Source organism: Hippoglossus hippoglossus, chromosome 16, assembly GCF_009819705.1.
Source record: "Hippoglossus hippoglossus isolate fHipHip1 chromosome 16, fHipHip1.pri, whole genome shotgun sequence".
In the NCBI taxonomy this organism is placed as follows: domain Eukaryota; kingdom Metazoa; phylum Chordata; class Actinopteri; order Pleuronectiformes; family Pleuronectidae; genus Hippoglossus; species Hippoglossus hippoglossus.
The window spans coordinates 17237574-17258077 of record NC_047166.1 but is presented as its reverse complement, the minus strand read 5'-3'; the positions used below and the strand labels follow the sequence as shown (position 1 = coordinate 17258077).

Sequence of the window (20504 nt, the reverse complement as noted above, 5' to 3'; positions counted from 1 at the left end):
AAGTCGCGATCGAGCTTGTCTGCAATCAGCAGGAACAAACCAATAAGTGTATGTTTCATGCTTAACCCCTTCCTTTGTTCCCTCTCTCTACATGCGTGGTTTATGGAAAAGGTGTCTTTAATTACAGCTCTGACACTTTTCATGGCAGCCCTCTGGGTGTGCCTCCAGCTCTGCACAGTTCATACTGCTTGCTACATTTCCCAGTCACACAACATCACACTCTCCTGAAACACTGACGACGCACAGGCTCACACTCTCTCATTTACTTACTCTGTTGCGCACACACACGCGCGCTCACACACACACACACGCACACGCACACGCACAAACACACACAGCTCAAATAATATTTGACCAAGATATAAAATAGAGCTGTCAAAAGAACATACACAACTCAATCTTATATTACAGAAAAAGCTTTTAAGAATTTATATTATTAGGATATATGACATAACATTCTGTCAACAACGACCAGCAGGTTCAGTCTGCCAACTTTTAGCACTATATTCATACACAGTTTTGCTCATCTGGCCTACATGGGAATGAAAGTTGATCCAAGGATTTAAATGTCTGAGTTATTGTTTTGTTTTCTAATACCCAGCCAAGACTGGATGACCTGAAAATACCTGCATGCATCAAGAAGTGAAATGCAGCATTTGCATGTTCTAACATAGAGGCACAGAGGGGCAAAAGAGTAAAGAGGCAGCAGGGAACCAATTTCATCTTGTACAGTTAATTATCATCGTGTTGAAATTGGAATAGAGTAGAGTAGAGTAGAGAAGAACAGAATAGAATTGAACAGAATAGAATAGAATAGAGTAGGATTGAGTAAAGTACAATAGAGTAGGGTTGAGAAGAGAAGGATAGAATACAATAGAAAACAATAAAATAGAGTATAAGGAACTTAGTAGTAGAGTAGAGTAGAGTAGAGTAGAACAGCACTCTGACCTTCTCAGCGTCCTGTTCAAACAGTCTCAGTTGGAAACACTGGTCCAGCTTCAGCTTCCTCATGTGCCACAGCTGCTGCAGATTCTGCCGCGTCCCGTGCAACTTATCCAACAAACCCGTCACTTTCGCCACCAGGTTGTGTGCGTCTGCTTGGAAACCATGGTGATGGTCGTTGGAGTCTCCGCTGGCTCCAACAGCCCGGTTACCGTACCCGCTTTCACTGCCACCACCACCTCCCGCAGGTTGTAACTGTAGCCTTTGGAGCAGCCGTCGTCCCTGCGCGTCGAGCTCCTCCACAGACGCCTTAGTGGCCCTTTTCTTCAGCCCGGCGTGATCTTCCATGAGCCTCCGCGCCCCCTCCAGGTCCCGGGGGAGATCGCGCGATGACAGGGTGTCCTGCAGCTCCTCCAGGCGCGCCAGGGCACGCGTGGCATCGCTGGCAAAGGTCTCAAACGACAGCCGCACCTGAAATGACAGTTAAGTGTTAGAGAAAAGGCAAGAAACAAACAAAAGCCTCAAGTCCCAAACTTCTAAAAAACATAAACAACAAAAGAGAAAGTATCCAAACCTCGATCCAGTCGTCATGGTTGTACTCTAGGCTGCCCTCGAAGTCAGCTGTCAGCTGGGATGGATCCACAATCTTGGATAAACCCTCTAAGGAGACCATCACCGTCTGTTGTGGAGTTGTGTGTGGGGATGAATGAAGTCGGAGGGTATAAGAAATGAAAAAGGGAAAGAAAAAAAATAAAAGCAGGGTAATAGACCACCACAATTTACAGTCACCATCACCATATTCCAAACTAATCAAACGTTAACAGACCAAAATATTTTCCACCATTAAACCTAGATTATGAAAACAATGTGTAGAACCAGAGGCCCCTTATATCAACCGTTTAGATAGGTGGTATGACCAGAACAAACATTCCAGACATTTTACGCAGCGTTCATGTTTTCATTAATAAAATGGAAACACAGAGGTCAGTTCAGAGGAAATAAAAACAGAAACTGTTGAGGTTCCCTGGACCAAAAACAACCTCGCGACGCAACTGGATTCCTCACAAGCGAGAATCCATCTGGCCTGGCTTCAAGATATTTGCTCCTGGATGATTGACAGTCGTTCAGACCAATCAGTTTCATGTGAGGGAGGAACTATTTGTGTGACTACACGGACAAAATCAGTAATTTTTCATTTGCCCCGATTGCCTCCAGCCCCCAAGACGGACCGGGACAGACAGATGGTTCATCCAATCACCTGCCAAAACGTTTTCCGATATCTCCTGCTCATTTCCAAACAGTTTCCAACAAAGCCCTCTCAGGTGGCTCTTGTGACAAACCATCTGTCGTCAGGATAGAAAAAACAGTGACAGTGCAAAATAAAGATTCAGATTTGGGGCTGGATTCCATCGGAGTGCTCTGATGAGTAGGTGATGTCAAAGAGACTCAAACCAGTGAACTTGTGGTAATAAGGACACACATGCAGTACACGTTTAAAGAAATACAAAAAGTGTCTTGTCCAAACCCCACTCTCCAAGATGAAATACTTCCACCATGTCCCATATATCCTGTTTCCATAGTAACTGGGTCAGGCCTAAATATACCAGCACCACATGCCCACACGGGACAGAATAGTGCCACTGTCACCGAGCAGCAGTCCTATTAGACCTCATAAATTAAGACTTGTGGTGATGTTAAACTAACTAACTGTAATAGCTCCGAAGAAATGTTAATCTTATAACACACTGATGCAGTGAGCACTATCTCCATCTCGTGTAGAAAACATTAAAACCGTGAGGATAATGGTTCAAGTACAACAACAACGACAACAAACCCCAGAGTTAAAATGTTGAAATGAAATGAATTACAAATATGTTCAACATCACGTACCTCAAATTCAAACTTGGAGCTGCCAAAGTTGGTCCTCTGCTTCTGCCAGAAGTTGTCGGGCTTGATGATGAGGGCGACGTGGATGCAAGAAGGGAAAGACTCCTGCAGGATCTTCAGCAGGGGCTTGATGCTGTCCCACTTAGAACCACGCATGTCCACGATAACTGTGAAGCCATGTCGGGCCACCTCCTCGCTGCAGAAAGACAAATAAAGAGGTCAGGTTTCAGGAGAGGGAGCAAATCAACCCACAGGCTGGATACTTTACTTTTGAATGAATGCTGATGTGAAACCTTGAGAGTTTAAACTGTAACAACCGACAGGACAAACTCCATCATGTGATTGATTTGACACGGAATGAGCAAAACGAAACAATGTCAATCCATCGAGTTACATCATCACCATCACTGCCCGCATGCAACAGGAATACAGACACTATAAATCTGCACAGCAAAAGACTCACAGTCAAATAATAAATTGTCTAAAGCGCCTGTTCTAACTGTGAAGATGCAGAATGAAAAAGAAGGTGGAAGTAAGAAATCATGTGTAAATCTCCAGAGCATCTGGGACGGAGGGGAAAAAAAATAAAACGTTCAAGCGTTGAAATTTCCACTGCTGCTTACCAGGAGACCCGCTGCTGTAAAAGTCCATAAAAGGTTGTTTCTCAGCGTTAAAGGCTTTAATCTCAACGTGTCTGAGCGAGGACACAGAAACAGACGCAGGTCCCGCTGCTCTAACTCACTCTGACCTCACTCTCTGAAAACACATCGGCAGCCAAACGCGTATAGAAAAACAGAGCGGGGAAGAGAGAGAGGGAGGGAGAGAGAGAGAGAGGAGGGAGGAGGGAGAGATGTGACAGAAAAAGGAGAAAGAGAGAAATATTTGGACAAGGGAAAGAGCAAGCTGAGGAGAAGGAGGCCGACCTCCTCCTGAGTTAGAGGCACTGTGTTCCCTCTCAGCCTCACACTGGCTGGCTGGTGACCTCCAGCAGGTCGTGTACCCTCTCTACTCGTACCTCTTCACGGAGTTACTAAAGAGCCCAGACTCTGGGAGGCCTGGGAGTGTTTTTCACACGAGCTACAACCAGTGTGTCTGGAATCACAGCAAGCTACTCGTCTTACAGCTTGATAAGAATATGAAAAAACGACATTTCGGAATATGGTTTTAATACATTCTACTGGTGCGAACCAAAAGCACTTGACAAAAAGCAGATGGCCAAAGAGTACATTTCTAACATGCAGCTGGGGGACATGGCCAAACATGTTCTTATCAGTCAGATATATAGTCTGATTTATTCTTTCAAGTTTAAAGACAGATTTTTGTCCCTGACTGAAGGTTTTTGTTTTTAAACTCTTCTTTACAGCCAGAGAATTAGTTCAATCATCTGTTAAACCTCCTCACCGTGTTGGCGAAATGCACAAGCAGTATTAGACTACAAGTATTGGACTTTTGTTACATTGATATTGATAAAAATTATATCGCAATAGTTATTGTAAAGGTTTTATCACCCAGTCCTATTTTAACACCTTGTTTTTATTGATCAATAACAATACAATAACACAAAAATGAGTGAAGACTGTATCTGTTCACACAAGAGATAGCGTAGGACACTAATGACGATGTCGATGTAAAGAGCTTCTGTCCCTTTTTGTCTTTTTAACCTGATTCTTCAAGTTAGGAAGGGATTAGTTTTATTATATTGCAGCCATCAATAATAATAATACAATTACTTCATATAAAAATTGCCTTTGACAGAAATCATAAAAAAAACTAGCTGGAAATAATTAAAACTAGTGGTTGACAGCCTTTGTGAACATGTGGGTTTTAAAGCAGGTTTTTTGTGTCCAGAGATGTAGCTGATCTCTACCGGGGGAGAGTTCCAGAGGGTTCAGGCCTCCTCACTGAATGACCTGTCACCACAGGTTCTCAGGCTGCTGCTGGGGACAGTGAGAAGACCTGTATCTAAAGTACCCAGGTTCCCACATGAAGCACATGGGTGGAGTCAGACAGGTACTGGGAGTGCAGGGCATGGAGGGATTAATAGGCAAGGAGGAGGATTTTGTGTGTGGTATGGTGTGTGTTGTGAGTCTTTTGTTAGTGAGGGGATGTGCACAACTGTATCTTCAGTTATCCAATTAGAGTCTAACAACAGGAAGAGAAGCCATTGTTTAAATACTGTGGTTAATGGGTGATCAAGATAAACTTTGAGAATGAACAGCCAAACAACCTAATCCTCCTTGAAGAACCATTTCTGGGGATTTTTTTGCACCCATGAAAAGCTTTCAAAATCTATACAATATGCAGGGAGATAAAAAAAAGAAGGTTAAACGTCTTTAATATTTGAGTTATACTGACCTTTCCTGACTGAAATGTACAGAGAGGTACATTACAGTTACTGACCTGCACCACCTCTCACCTCAAGACAAACTGTACTATTAAAGCACTACTTTAAAGCACTACACCTGCAAAGCACTAGGAAGTGTTGCACAGGGGAGATCAGAAGCAGTGGGATATAAGACTGCCGGTTTCCCTCCAGCCCAAACCAATATAACAACTGACTCCAAAGCCTGGAGCGAAGTGTTAAATGTGAAGGAAAGATGCTTCTACACTTGAAAAATCAGCCTGCACGGAAGAGTACAACTCTGCAAAAACATCCTGTGGCTACATATAGAGCAGTGCGTACCTCCTGGAGGAGTCTCATGGCCCAAACAACAACACAATCAAATGGGAAGGAAAAAAACTGATTTTAAGACTGAAGTGTGGATCTCCATGCAAGTTTGATAGATGAGAACTGACTCCAACCAGACATTATCAATAGCAGAGAGATGGAGCTCTTTGACTGGCAACCTACATAGAGGAGTGTTATCTTTTTTCTTGAGAGAAATGAGGGAAATGAAAAGGGGATGGGGGGTTGAACCTTCACAGAGAATTCTAAATAAAACCATCCCAGCTCTCTGTAGCCTCAGGTTATGCCTCAGTGTTTTAAATCCAAGCAAGGTGGGGAAATATGACACAAAGACGGTGATGAGATGTGTGTGAGGAGCTCTGCATACGAGGCCAGGGGACTCTGTTTCAAATTAACCCCCAGATTGTGGGTTAGTGTGTGTGTGTGTGTGTGTGTGTGTGTGTGTGTGTGTGTGTGTGTGTGTGTGTGTGTGTGTGTGTGTGTGTGTGTGTGTGTGTGTGTGTGTGTGTGTGTGTGTGTGTGTGTGTGTGCGTGAGCATGTCTCCGCAGTTGAATCCTCCACTGAAACCATGCGTGTGTGTTTTTGTAAGAACATTTCCTACCTGGGAATAGTAGCCAAGTAGGCTATGAGCCTGCGCAGGTCTTCAGGTCGTATTCTGTCATGGTTGCTCCGTGCTGGAAAGGTGAGAACGGGACCTCCACGTCTGTCTCTGCCGCCTTTGGGGTGAAATTAGAAAAATATTCATCACATGACATCTACTGAGACAACAATGGTGTTTATTTAGTATCAAAAGTCGCCCAAGCCCAAAACCATACTTGGGAGGGAGTGTTTCTACTCTGAAGCGCACAGAACAGTATCCGCAAGCAGAAAGGCACAGCACGTCGACAGCAATGATCCACAAAATTTGAATTTCGACATAAAAATGAAGACGTATGGAAGATCAGAGAGAGTCTGGGGAGTGGAGTGTTCAAAGTGACCAATCGACGGAGCAACCTCCAAAGTCTCAAAATTCAGCTTGACGAGCCAGCGACTGTCAGATGGTGTTGAGCAGTTGCGAGTCCACAGGGAAGGGTGAGTTTGCGTTTATCTTAGCACCGTGCTAACGGATCCACAGTTGTGCACACGGAGCATAAATGCTTGCTCACAGAAACTGTTCCGAGCACTCGCTAATGGTTCGCTAATTTTTTATACTAAATAAACACCATAGACAACCCTTATCAATTGGAGCATGTGATTTTTCCCCACTTTCAACACATTCATGGAGTTAAAAGCCTGAGCAGCCACAAAGTAAAGTTACTCGTGAATTTTTAGAAATCCACGCTGAAATGTCAGCTACTACACCAAGCAGAATAAATAGACAGAATAAACAGGAATACACAACCTACAGAATACTGAGTAAAAAAGGTGCAGTGAGTGCTGCAGTACTTTGCGATGACATAAGCCAATTTGTATGGGTACCATCTGTGAATATGTCGCCAGTTAGTTATGACTGTACCGAGTCAAATCGAAGAGTCAGGGGTCAAATTACTCTCATAATGACAAGGCTGGTAATAGCCTTTCAGTCAGACGGCAGCAGCAAATAACACTGACTATTAATGACCAGAGAGAGAAAAAAAACACTTCCCTTCCTCAGACTGGCTTACAATCAGGGCAAGGCCTGTGCAGTTAACAGTAATGAGGTAAAGGTCGGGTCAGAGCCACGACGAGCCAGAAACAGAGCAGAGAAATAAGCGAATACACATAAATAACCCGACAAGTAGCAATTATGATGAGGGAAATTGTAGCATTCAACAAAACGGTACCCGAGTTGAAATGTAGTGACAGTTCTCAGTTTTAAAAACTATCATGAATCTGAACAACAACTCGTAACTGTGCTGCTGTGCATGTATGAACAATCAAAGTAACTTCAGATGTGATATTGTTTTTATTTATGTAGCACTTTTTAGAAGATAAATTTATAATTGTAGGAATAGTACTAATAGTGGGACACAAGTATGTGTATGTGTATATAAACATGGACAACATGACTGCTCCAAGAAAATGAAGCCAAAGTGTTTCAATCGCCACCTGGTGGCTGACTGCAGTATAGCTCCTCCATGTTAGTGGGTGGGACATGAACCAAACTAATAAGTAAAAAATGTTTCTCAAAGATGGTTTCTGTCATTTTAGGTAGTTTTTATCACATTGATCTTTGTTCAAGTGCTCATTTCTTTCAAGTTTAGTTTTAATTATTAGTTATTTGATGCAATGAAAATGCAGGGAAACGTCATGATTGACAGCTGAGACTGACTCGGGGTTGGTCCAGCATGTGTACTGGAGGAGATGCTACCTCGGCTCCATCTCCCGATCACTACTGAAAGACTAGCTTTGCAAATGTGCAAGAAGGCAGAATATCTAGAGATTCCTCATTCATCTTTATATTAAGTCTATGACCATTCAGCACTGAGCTCCTACATACACAAATAAATACGTAATACAAAAAAGTGAAGTTGTCATAATGGAAAAAACATGATGTGGCTAAAAGAAAGAAAGGCTCATTTAAGCAGGTGAAATTTAAATGATGGAATACGGTGTCATTGTTTATATCTGACCTGAGAGAAAGGCGACCTTCTCCTTGAGGATGGGAAGCACATCAATGGCCTTCATATCCTCATTACGATGAAACCCTGAAACACAAAGAAACACAGAAAAGTCAGCAAAGCAGGAGGTTGGCAACATGAATCCTCAGACATAAACAAACAGAAACAAGTCAGGTGATCAGTAGAGAAACCACAGTAAATGTAATAATAATCTTGTAAATAATGTTTTTTTTAACTGACCCGGCAAACTGTGTGTTTCAATCAACATATAATTGTCGAAGAGCTTTCACACACAGTCAAAGTCAAACTCAACTTTATCATCAATTGCTGTACAGGACACAGCACAGGACTAAATAATGCAAATACAGATTAAAAGATGTGCAAGTTATGTGCAAATGTTCAAGTAATGAACTATTAAACAGGACTGGACAATGGCATAAGCATAGACAACACATTGAGCAACACCATGCTGTTCAGTTGCCTTTCATAGAAGCACAACTTACACGTGTAGTATCTTCATGGTTACGACTACAAGTTTGGTTACAAGTGAAAAACATTAATAACTCTAAACTATTACTCCCAAAGCACTTAGACTGTGTGCTCGCTCAGAGTCCTGAGTGAGCACAGTTCTTGCAGCCCTGCATGTACAGTGTATGTGTGCACATGTACAGTGCACACACACTCAGGACAGCTGATTTAGATGGTCGACTCAATAGACTAATGTAGGGATGTGTGACATAATTGATTGTGTCTGATAAAGGGCTTTTATTCAAATTGTGTATCCTAATTTGATTAATATATAAAATTGTCTGTCACAAAAAATGTCTGACTGCTAAATATAATTTATCATTAAGAACATTTTCATTATAATAATGTGGCAAATGGAACAGAACAGCTGTGGAAAGCAAAAATAATATATAGTTAATACTGTATATATGTAAAATACATAAGTGAAGCCTATAATGCAGCAGTTAGTAAAAAAAACACATTAGCCATAACGACCACAGCTTTGACCACTGGATATATGAGAGGCTGCAAGTGAACCGGTGAGAGTCCGCCTCTCTGCAGATGCAGTTAGCAGATGATGTCATCATATATCCCTCTAGCACACATGCACATGCACACACACACACACACACACACACGCACGCACGCACGCACACATGATAATGGCATTATAAATTCTATAGAGTCGATCTTATTGATGATTGGATGTTTCATTGATGAAGAGAAGAGAAGAGGGGATGAATACTGTAGAGAAAAAACACAAGCTCTGTGCTGCTCTGACAGTTTTAATATAAACATTTAATCACTGTGGCTACGAATGGAAATGAGCAGACTGGATTGTGGCTAGAATGCTGAGTAGTGAATCGCCCTCAAATATGAGTCTCAATGCATCTTATGGCACAGCAGAGGACAGTGATTCCTCAGAGGTGAGTATTTGCTTTAGAATTTGTAAAATCTTTCAACCACAGCCCGATAAATGGTTAAGTAAGGAAACTTTCCCCATGAGCATCATGTCACCTCTCATAGGTTGCAAATAAGTTACAATGTAAAGATATTGAGGAAAAAAAGAGATGTGACAGAACACGAAGTGAAGACACAGACAGAAAGGAAGACAGATGGATGGAGGAAAGATAAGATGGTAAAAATCATATGATAAATGGACTGTGGCCCTTTTCCAGTCTTATTGACCACCCGCTTTACACTGTAAGTGACCCATTCACACACACATTCATACAGCACTTCTATATCACAAACCATAAACTTTTGGCACAGTCGTCAGGATATAGTGTGTGATATTGCTGTCAGGGGGTAAATTTGCGGTTCAGTATTTGCAGACTGAAATGTGGACTGGAGGTGTCAGGGATCAAACCGCTGACCTCCTGGTTAGTGGTCGACCCTCTGTACCTCCTGAGCCACAGCTGCCGAGGGATGGAGAGGGGGCAGAGTTTAGCCGATAGTGACTCAAGAGGAGAACTCAGACTGCAGTACGACACAGAGCCAGCTAAATAACTCCAACAGGTTTTAACGGCTCCTGTGATATCGATTTCAACGGCGGTCTGAGGGAGTTAAAGGAGCCACAGTCAGGCTTGGATGACAGCACATTAGCCGGCTGTGGGAAGTGGCCTGACTGGACACAACCCGACTCGCGGGATAATGTCCCGAGCAGCCGAGACAAGATGGTACTGAGGCAGCTATAATGGTTTCATTCTCTCTCTCTCTCTCTCTCTCTCTCTCTCTCCCCATGGCTGGCGAGGGCGAGGAGAGCAGTCCCTCGCATTTAACACTCGCAGGTTTTATGATCGCCCCTCCTTGCTGCTGACCGTCCCTTTATGACCTGCTGCAACCATTTCTCACCCAATAACCTTCGATGTCACACACAGAGAGCCTGGTAGGAAGACTGAGCATGACTTCAGTTGGAAAAAGGTCAAAAATAGCGACGTGTGCTTCAGCAAAAGAGCGTTTGAGTGTGTGCAGCAAACACCAACGCAAAAAGGAAACAATACTCCTCTCGCACTTTAGGTGTTAGCACTCATGTGTGTGTGTGTGTGTTTCCTGTGAAGTGTGCCCAGACACATTCCTCACTGTGGTGGTTTATGTAAGATACTGACGCTGGCTCGAAGCCCACACTGACCTCTGCTAGACCACTGCAGCCCAGCTGAGACTGCAGCTTGCCACCCAGGCCAGAAACAGATACGACTCTCATATAAGCTGCAGATCTTAACGCCGGATTTTGAAGATCAGAATGGGGGGGGGGGGGGGAATTCCACATAAAGTGTTCTATGGTTGTATAAATAAATTAGAGAGCTGCAAAATATAAACTGCTGCTGGCGAGGAGCAAGTTGCTTCCACAGTATGACGGCTCATTACTAACGGGTGATGTCAACACAGTAAAATAAGCACCAACGCTCCGAGTGCGCACACACCACCGCGGAGCCTTTCCTAATTTTAGTCATGTTTAAGTGCAGCAATAACCCGTATGATATCCTAGAGAGCCAAAGTATTACCCTACACACTGTGATTCATGAAATCCCATCATCACCTCTCGCTACAACACACACACCAGAACACACAGGCGCACACACGACAATCTCCTCCCTCCACTGCACACAACCCCTCATTTACAAATCTGCCGAGCATGAAATAAAGCTTTTCATCACAGGCAGCTTGTTCATAACACACTCGTACTGAGAGCAATCCATTTTGCCGGCAGTCAGCGAAACGCTCGTCCAAGGAATAAAGTTTTTCACATTAAGCTTTTCCTCTAATTATGTTTTGTTTATAAAATAAGATAAGATAAGATGTTATATGAGATGAGGTTAGATGAGGTAAGATATGAAAAGATACAAAAAGATGAGATACGATGCATTGCAATGAAATATGATAAGATACAAAACCCCACGTCGGGCAAATTCACTTGTTGCAGCAGCGGATAGTCAGAATGAGTTAGACAAGAGAACATGTGAAAGTATAAAATAGAATAAACTAAATTTAAATACAGAGAATATGTACATAATATACACCTCTCAATACAGACAGATATATTATTTGTAGAGAAACGTACTTGTGGAAAAGTGCAGTTTGACAGGATTTCTGCATAAGGGCGACTGTCTTTGTATATAATAATAGTAATTATTGATAATAATAATGTATAAGGAGATATATTGAAAGTAGACATATACATGCACATATAGACAGTTATAATTATGTAGACAGGTATGGCATACAGAATAAATATGAGTATAAAAAGGGTATGTGCTGAATATATATAAAAGGGTATAATTTCACCGTAGTATAGTAAATAGCAGTATACTATATATAACTATATAACGATGTAAAAATATGTAAATGTAGAATTCAAAGGCGGGAAATGAAGAAATGTTAGAAAGTAATTTTTTCTGTGTTTACTGTGACACAATCTGCCTTTGCATATCTGCATAGGAGCAGGAAATACAAGGTGATGACTTCAGGATGACAGGTAGTGGATCAGTTAGATTTACTGTAGGAAATGTATGAGCGGTGGCAGCCTGTCGGTCATTTATGACACACACGCAAACATACACACACACACACACACACACACACACAGACAGACACATGGTCTCTCTGCATGTTTAGTAATGGAGACATGCCGTGCACACATCCATCAAAGGGACAATGATGGTCTGTCATGAGGAGTATTCCTGTGCTTGACAACTCATAATGCATCATAAACGATAATGCTCGTGCTTTGGAACTTAACATGTAAGAGCTGCAGCTATTTGTCATGGTGGCACTTTGCATTGCAAGCAGGCGGCTGGTGGTTTAGTCAAATGACTTGTGCCTCTCACAGTAGCTTTTTCCCCCATTTACTACATATGCAATAACAGCTCAGTGTCCAAAACAGTGGGATAAGAAGAAGTCTTAAGGGAAATGTATTTTCCTCCTCTTGTCTCTCCAAGAGAAACAGGCAAAAAAAGGACTTGGAGACAAATGGATGCATAGTTTTACCACCAGGGGCTCATTCAGTTAGTGCCATTACCTGCACAGTCATGGACATTAGTTGTCCAATCATGTGCTTGCATGCAAAGTAGAGATACAGTTAAGCAATTTTACACTAGTGATGGATGAAATTTGTTTTTTATTTGGCTTAAGAGTCAGTTAACCATTTTGCTTTGGCAGTGATATTCTAGTAAAACACACAACAGCAGAATTCAGAGGCGGAAAACACAAAATTGTAGCTTACATTTATCTCCCAGAGTAACGTCTAAGCCAATACATGGGACCGAACTGTTTCATGCTTGGTTTTAAATAATTTCTACAATGTTTTTTGTGAAGCTCGATTCCAAAGTCACTGTGAAAACATTTCCCTCGCAGCTCGAGCAGCGAGAACACTGTGTTCAACTCCCGCTGCTCTGCATGAATATAGAAAACAAACAGAGACGAGAGCGAGAGCGAGAGCAAGAGCAAGAGTGAGAGCAAGCTGACACAGATTCACTCCGCTCAAGCCTTCTTCTCGTCTCGAACTCCACCAGGATCGTGCCCTAAATCCTGTGGTCCTGTAGAGGCAGTACAACAGGACACAGCGCAGAAAGTGTGCCAACCCATTTCCTTTATCCCCCTCTAACTCCAGGCAGGAAACACTCACATGCTGATCTGAACACACTACTACAGAACAGTCTGTGCTTGTGCTTTGTATGAACTCCTCACACCACAGACTGAAAATATCCTACACCTTTTAGCATCCAAACTAGGTTTCACAATAGTTTCTCGAGCATTTTAATGAACTGAAATAGAGAATGAATGTGCTAGTTTGTATATTCACCCCATGACCAAATTTTGCAGGAATTTAAGCAGCAAATTCTTTCGCTCACATGCATAAAGCCAAATTTGTAACCCCTAAAAATTTACACAAATGCATAACTCGTTTTTCCACAGCTCGTCAGAACAGACGGCTTCAGTGCACAGCACCAGATCCCTTTGTTTCCAATCTTTTTAGACCACAGGCGAGACTGTACATGGTGCATCTGCACAGCCTGGCACGCTGCATGATGCCAATCCTCTGGCTCATAACCTCGTAACCTCAAACCCGGAGCAATTACAAGCCGGGCTGTATGTGTAGCACAGCAGAACAGACGGGGCCTGTATACATAATACTGCAGAAATACTACGGGAGAATTCCCCTGGCTGTCGTTCAGCGAACCTGATAATGCTCATTTCAGCTGCCGGTCAGGATAACTGCGGTGAGATCCAGAGCAAGTTGTCAGCGTGAAATGCATTTTATACCTGTGATGTGCACCTTGCAAATGCAGCAAATCTGTTCTCATCATTTACTTGTAATCGCGGCTGGATAAAAGCTAGCCCCTGTAGACTTCGGAGTCTCCGATACGTGAAGATTTACAGGACACGTGACTGAGATTGATTTCAGATGGCTCCTTCAGACTTTGGATCTGGGTCAGAGCCCAGTATGTGAACCTCACTGTAAGTTAGTGTGAAAAGAGAGAAGTGGGAGGTGTTTGTCACTGCTCAGCCTGGTTTGGCTCAGTCTGGCCTCACTGGGACCAGCTCAGAATGTGGGGAGCTCTAAAACAATGGAGGTGTGGGAGCGCACTTGATTAGTCAGTACTCCGCTAGAGATGGAAGGTGTGTGTTTGTGTGTGTGTGTGTGACCTGCTATTGTGCAGCGGTGTGACTGACACCCTTTGCAGGGCTCTAAGAAAAGTGCCACCTTTGAGAGAGAGCTTTAGCTTTTTGGGCTAAAACCCAAACAGAACCCAGGCAGAAAGCACAACACTTTCAGCACAAAACAAAAAAACTCCCGTCCCTGTCCTCCACGAAATCTATAGCCATGAACGTCTACCACCAGATTGTCCGGGCAGTGCCATATACCCAAAGAGCATGTTCTGTGAAGTTTCAAGAACTTCCTGTTCATGTTGAAACAGCGAACACACACACTGAATATATTTAAATGAGATAAAAGTCTTTGACTACAGCTCGTTTTCTTTGACTTACACTTTCGGACTATTTCGAGGTCCCTTAACTGCAGCTCATTTTTTAACCGAACACTGTATGATTATGTGTGCGCTATTTCTGCGTAACCCCCTGGTGTGTATGGGTATCAGGCTGCCACTGCCCTCTGTGTTGTGGTGGGACTTATGAGTGTTTAACCCAGTCTACATGACAGGTCGTCGCAGGCAGGTTGTTTGTCACGTCCCCCGTGTGACAACCTTGACAAGAATAACAGCAAACGCGTGTTGCCTTGGTGCAACAGGGTGATAAGACAAACACAGTAAGAGCTGCTGCGTTTCTCTCTCTCGCTCTGCATCAGCTCCCATTTTTCAACAGTACATCCCTTTCATTTATTTACTTTCCTTTGTTTTACACGTACAGACGGAGAATCCCTCTGCCCCGTACTGGATATGAAGCCACTTCTAGCAGCCTCTACTTCAGTGACCTTCAGCCGGAGCTGGCAGGGGGCCTGGGGACTGTGGCGAGCTCAACTTTCATCAGGTTTCTCATACTGTTGTTACAGTGTGGCTTACAGTAAAAATAACACTCTGCTCCTACCACAACCAGTCGACCTGAATATAACCCCAAAGCACAGCAAAAGAGGGTATGAATAAGTCATAACAAATGTGGAAGGGTAGGAAACAAAAAACAATCTCCCTGGCTCGGCTCTGGCACAGCGCTTGTAATGGCAGCGTGGTGCCCTAACATAAAAATGCCATCCTGTACCACTGAAGACTGAGTATTTTTATATGCTTCTTCCTACAATTTGTGGAACCTATGGTGTAATATGGAGGCATTGCATCAACTGGAAATACTTTTTAAGAGTCCCATGCACAGAAATATACAATTTATGATGATGTAAAACAAAGAAAAGCAGAAAATTATCACATTTGAGAAGCTGAAATAAAGAAAATGCTTGGCATTTTTTTGCTCGACTTGAAGGATGGATTGATTATCAAATATATTTCAGATAAAATCGACTAATCCTTAATCATAGCAGCACTAGACAAACACCTCTGCTCAAACACATCAACATGCAACTTTCCCCCATAAGCACAATGAAAGTTTTTAGTTTAAATGCTTCGGTACATTACGACCAGTATTGTCCTCGAAACAAACCTCAACATAACCCTTGACCACAATATGATGCGTATATAAAGAATTCATAATGGAGTGTAACACGGGATGACACTCGGGATGACACTGAAACAAATATATCCTCACCTTCATTTATCCTGCAGATTAAGAGCTTTCTGAAAGAACAACTCAGCATTCAGAGCAGAGCGGAGAACAGGGAGCTCTGTAAATCATGTCCGCACCATTCTCATTAAGTACAGTGAGCAGCTGAGGGGCAGTGTGGAGATAAACAATGGTCAGCAGTCTTATGCAGGCCAGTGCACGTGAAGGCAGTTCCACTGAGCTGTGTGTGAGAGCACTGAAGGGCACAATCTGCGCAGTTCCAGTGTTTTATAATGAACTACTGTGCTGTATGTTTGTGTACTCACAATTCTGCAGTGCTACACAAAACACACACACACACACACACACACACACACACACACACACACACACACACACACACACACACACACACACACACACACACACACACACACAGAGAGAGATAGTCTTAAAATCACACTTTTACACTAATGATGCTGAAATATGCATGTGGTAAAAGCAATAGAATTAGAATTAGCAGGGTGTTATGGGAACATACCTCCGCCAAGGCTACTAACCAATCTAAATTTGTCAAAGCAGTGTTTCCCATAATTATGTAAACTGTGGCGGCCCGCCGTCCCACAATTTATCACACTTCTCATAATGACTTTAGAAATCTATAACTGCTGCACAGTATAGTGTGCTCACCCTATCGTCCATAAAGTTGTTACCATCCACACAGACAGCCAGACCTCATATAGTTACAGCTGCAGTTGTGTGCACATACTCACAAGTGGCGTGCAATGCAGTTATCTCTGTCACGAGAGAACTAGTCTTTCACTCTTAACTCTATATTCCTGTCACTATGAACCTGTTGCAATGTTCGTGCACGTGCACCCCAGCTGCCATAGATGAGTGATTTCTGTGAAAAGTGAAACTAAATTCCTTGATCGGTCCATTTAGTCAGATCTGCACCAACATTTAAATGGTTCTTTCCTGACCCATAGCCCACCCTTCCACCAAGTTTTGTTGTCATCTGTTATATAGTTGTTGCGTAATCCTGTTAACTAACAGACAAACATCATAGTGAAGTAGTCAGTATAGCACATACCTCCACCAAGGCCCAACAGTCGCCTTAAACTCAATAGCTCGAACAAATTGCACAAACAAATACCTTCAATTTTCTTAATCAAAATCTCTGCATTATTCCCTGCGAAAAGTATCAAAAGAGCCCGATCCCACAAAGTAAAAGACAGTGGGGAAAACAAATCCTGGATATGCACATTTAACCTGATCTGTGCCAAAATTTAATGGGTTCTTTCCTGGCCCATAGTATATAATACTGCTGACAAACAAACAAACAAACAAACAAACAAACAAACAAACAAACAACGAGGAATGAAAACATAACCTCCTTAGCAGAGGTAATAATGAGGTAAACACAGACAAACACACATCTGAAGATGGCCCAAAGATCAACTCATGCTGCAGAAAACACACGCAGCTCTGTGTGTTGTTGTTGTTGTTTCAGCAGTATTGTGGTTAAGGTTGTAATCAATTTGACAGACTATAAAATCCGTATGTGTTGTTATTATGGTGCTACAGCTGTTTTTTTTCCTGCTGCTTTCACACCTCACTGAGCCTGAATAACAACATCATCTCTGTGTTTCATTCCCACGTCTCCACTTTTCTCTGTTTCTCATGTGACGTTGCAGCGCTCCTCTCTCTCTCTCGCTCTCTCTCTCTCCATTCTCCCCTTTCTCTGTTGATTCTATTGACTTCTAAAATACTTAGCGTCCCTCCAAGCTTCACTATTGGCAACCCTCTGTGTCGCTTGCTATAGCCCTTATTCTTAATGCTGCCTTTTTTTGTGTCCCTCACTGCAACATGGATGAGACAATGTGAAGCACTAACAGCCAGCACAAGTCGTTGTGAGACACCTGTCTTCCTGTCATTATCAACTTGCCTCACCTCAACTTTGTATCTGATCCGTTTGTGGGACTGTCAGAAGAATTCCTCTGGGGAACATAGAAATAGGACATCTACTGTTTTTTTACATGGAGTCAGAAAGTCTGCAATAAAGTTTGATGGGTCCGGTGACGACAGGTCTTTGTTTCAGTGAGCAGCAGCATCTGTTAGAATATGATAAAAGCATTGTCAATTACTGCTCTGCCTCTTACAAGCCTGACAGGGAACTTTTCCCAATGATCAAACCATAAAAAGTGAAGAAGGACAGACATTTTATAGTGCTTTACTCTATGAGGACAAAAGGTTCACTTGTCCCGAATGACAAAACAGATTGAGAGCACAGTCATCATCACAAGTAATGGCTTAGACCCCGTGACCTCAACTTTTATCCCAGGTTCGTGGGGGATATGTACTTTAAATGCAGCTGTACCAGGGGGCGTTGTAAATCCTCCTCCCTCAGCTCGCCGTGTTGTGATCTCATCCTGCAGAGCTCTCCTCATGACAAATAGCACCATTTCTCCTCATCGCCTCAGAGCAGTCATCTCCTCACACATATGCATTCATTGCCCCTGCAGACACCGAGCGACTGGGCAGGAGGAGTTGAAGAAGAGCACTTCTGGTTTTATTGAGAGTGATCACTGCAGTATCTTCTATCTATCTGATCAAGACGCCAAAGCCGAGGTTGTTGTTACATTGCAAAAGTGAGATGAGATATTTTACATCAAAGCAATGGATACTTGTTTTTTATACATTTCTTTTCTTTAGTAGTAGTTTGTATGCTACAGCATTTCACTTTATACAAGCTACTTTGTACGTAATTGTCTTAACAGGATATTATAACTTGTTAGTCAGATTTCTGAGTAACTTAAATGTCCCATATTGCAGAAAATGAGATTATATCAAACAGTGTGAAAGTATCAAAACAGTCCACAGAGAATTGCACACAGTCTGTATACAGAACATTTTTGATGATATATTATGATGCCTCAGCCACGCCCCCAGCACATACCAGTCCGAAACACCGTCCAACCATTGTTGGATAACAAGAAGCTAACATATCATTGAACATCCTTACCAAGGAAGGCAACTTTAGAGACCAGTAGCTTAACTTTTGTTTTTTTTCTCAAAAACCAAAAGTTCAACCGTCTGTTTGGCTCATTTCATCAGAGAGGCTCAGAGACTGACACAAAACTCCCTGCTCTTGATAGAGCTCCACAGAACAGCATGAGAGAGGAGTTGTAAAACTATATAAAAGCTGCTTTCAGACATGCACTGAACTCTGGATAAGATTGTGAAATCCAGATGGGTGCTGTAAGTGTGAGAACGCAAATGTCTGAGTCAGTTCCCCCGGAGAATATCCAAGCAAGCCCATGTGAGAATACAGATGAAGATGTCAACTTGGACAGACAACAAGATTTGAGAGCTTTTGGTGATAAGAGCCGTGTCCATGTGCTGTAAACAACAACATGTGATTTCTGCAGCAGAATGTATACATCATGTGCTGCCTCCTGCTTGATCCAAGGAAATCTTACTGTTTTACTGCTGAGTTCTTCTTCCCTACCCAAAATGATCTGGAGTTCATCTCGAGATGTTTTATGATACTTGAAACCACAAATATATAAAAGATTTACATATATAATGATGATTATTAATGATATATAATACATTGCCTCAATTATAAAGCTTCTGCAAAGAAAACAAGGCAAATGATAGTAAAATAATTTTGCTTGTTGGATGTAACATTTGCCTCATTTTATCACTTATTTCAGTTTTTGAAATATATGGTCTGTAATTGTCTTAAAGTTTCCCCTCTGTGTGCGCATGTGTCCCTGTCGACCTGTTCCAGCATCTGGCTCTGATGTAGCAGGCCGCTGCTGTGCAGGCTCTTTATTTAGTATCCTTTTAACATTCAGGAACCATAAGCTGTAATGCATCCCTCAAGTAACTGTTTCTTCTATTAATACCCTATTGTAGTTAAAACAGTTTTGTGTCTATGCAGCACAGCACAGGCTGAGCAGAGTGACCTATATAGTCGACTAAAACAGGGCAGCTTCAGCACGAGGGGTGTCGGCGAACTGCAAAGAGACAGCAGTGTGCACACATCATGCGGTGGCCTTTTGTGTCCCCTTCCCTTCCCAGAAACGCCCCCTTTATTCTCTCAAGCATAATACCCACACACATAAATTAGCAGTGTGTGATAGCTTTTACCGAGCGCTGAAAGATACTTTCATTTCAGGCACAAACTGACTGACGTGTAGAAGTCACAGCTCAGCCTCAGAAACACCGGCTACAACAAAACCTGACAAGATTCAGCTTAACATCAATAAAAAATACCACAAAAATAAACTAAAACCTCAACCTAAAACAAGAATGAACATTGTAATGCTCCACAACAGCATGACTCTAGTCACTGCAAGGCTTTTGTGTTGGTTTGCTCTGTGTTGTGAGGTGTTCCTGTTTTTTGTCCTGACAAACTGCAGCCTGGGAGCAGCTGTGTTAATGCAGCTGCACTGGACACCAGGCGTTTTTACTAACAGAACGTATGTGTTCTCCTAAGTGCTTTATTACCAGGAAACAATGTGAGCATATGCAGAGGGAAAGGCACCATCTATTTTTCAGTTATCCAGTCATTCACTCTTCTATAGCCCTTTCAGATAGAGGCCACAGACACATTACAATTGTTAACTGCAGTGCTGAGTCTATTGTCCCGACAGGGGCCACTGATGAACTGCTGAAAAGATCCCGAATGAAAGTCACATTTTCCTTAAAGAATGAAAGGAATAAATCA

The 20504-nt window shown here is 42.5% G+C and overlaps 1 protein-coding gene across 9 annotated transcripts in view; it reads right to left on the bottom strand.

The window, feature by feature from the left end:
• Window positions 1-20504, bottom strand: part of triob (trio Rho guanine nucleotide exchange factor b) — a 113181-nt gene that overhangs the window by 61786 nt on the left and 30891 nt on the right. For 8 of the 9 annotated variants that reach the window (XM_034610717.1, XM_034610708.1, XM_034610709.1 and 5 more), the window contains 5 exons: window positions 8108-8182; window positions 6118-6232; window positions 2833-3025; window positions 1517-1621; window positions 949-1413 (listed from right to left, as the gene is read on the bottom strand). In XM_034610717.1, the coding sequence (XP_034466608.1) occupies window positions 949-1413; window positions 1517-1621; window positions 2833-3025; window positions 6118-6232; window positions 8108-8182 (953 nt within the window). Of the gene's footprint in view, window positions 1-948; window positions 1414-1516; window positions 1622-2832; window positions 3026-3452; window positions 3590-6117; window positions 6233-8107; window positions 8183-20504 lie in introns of those variants that run through there. The other variant, XM_034610716.1, reaches the window with a different exon arrangement.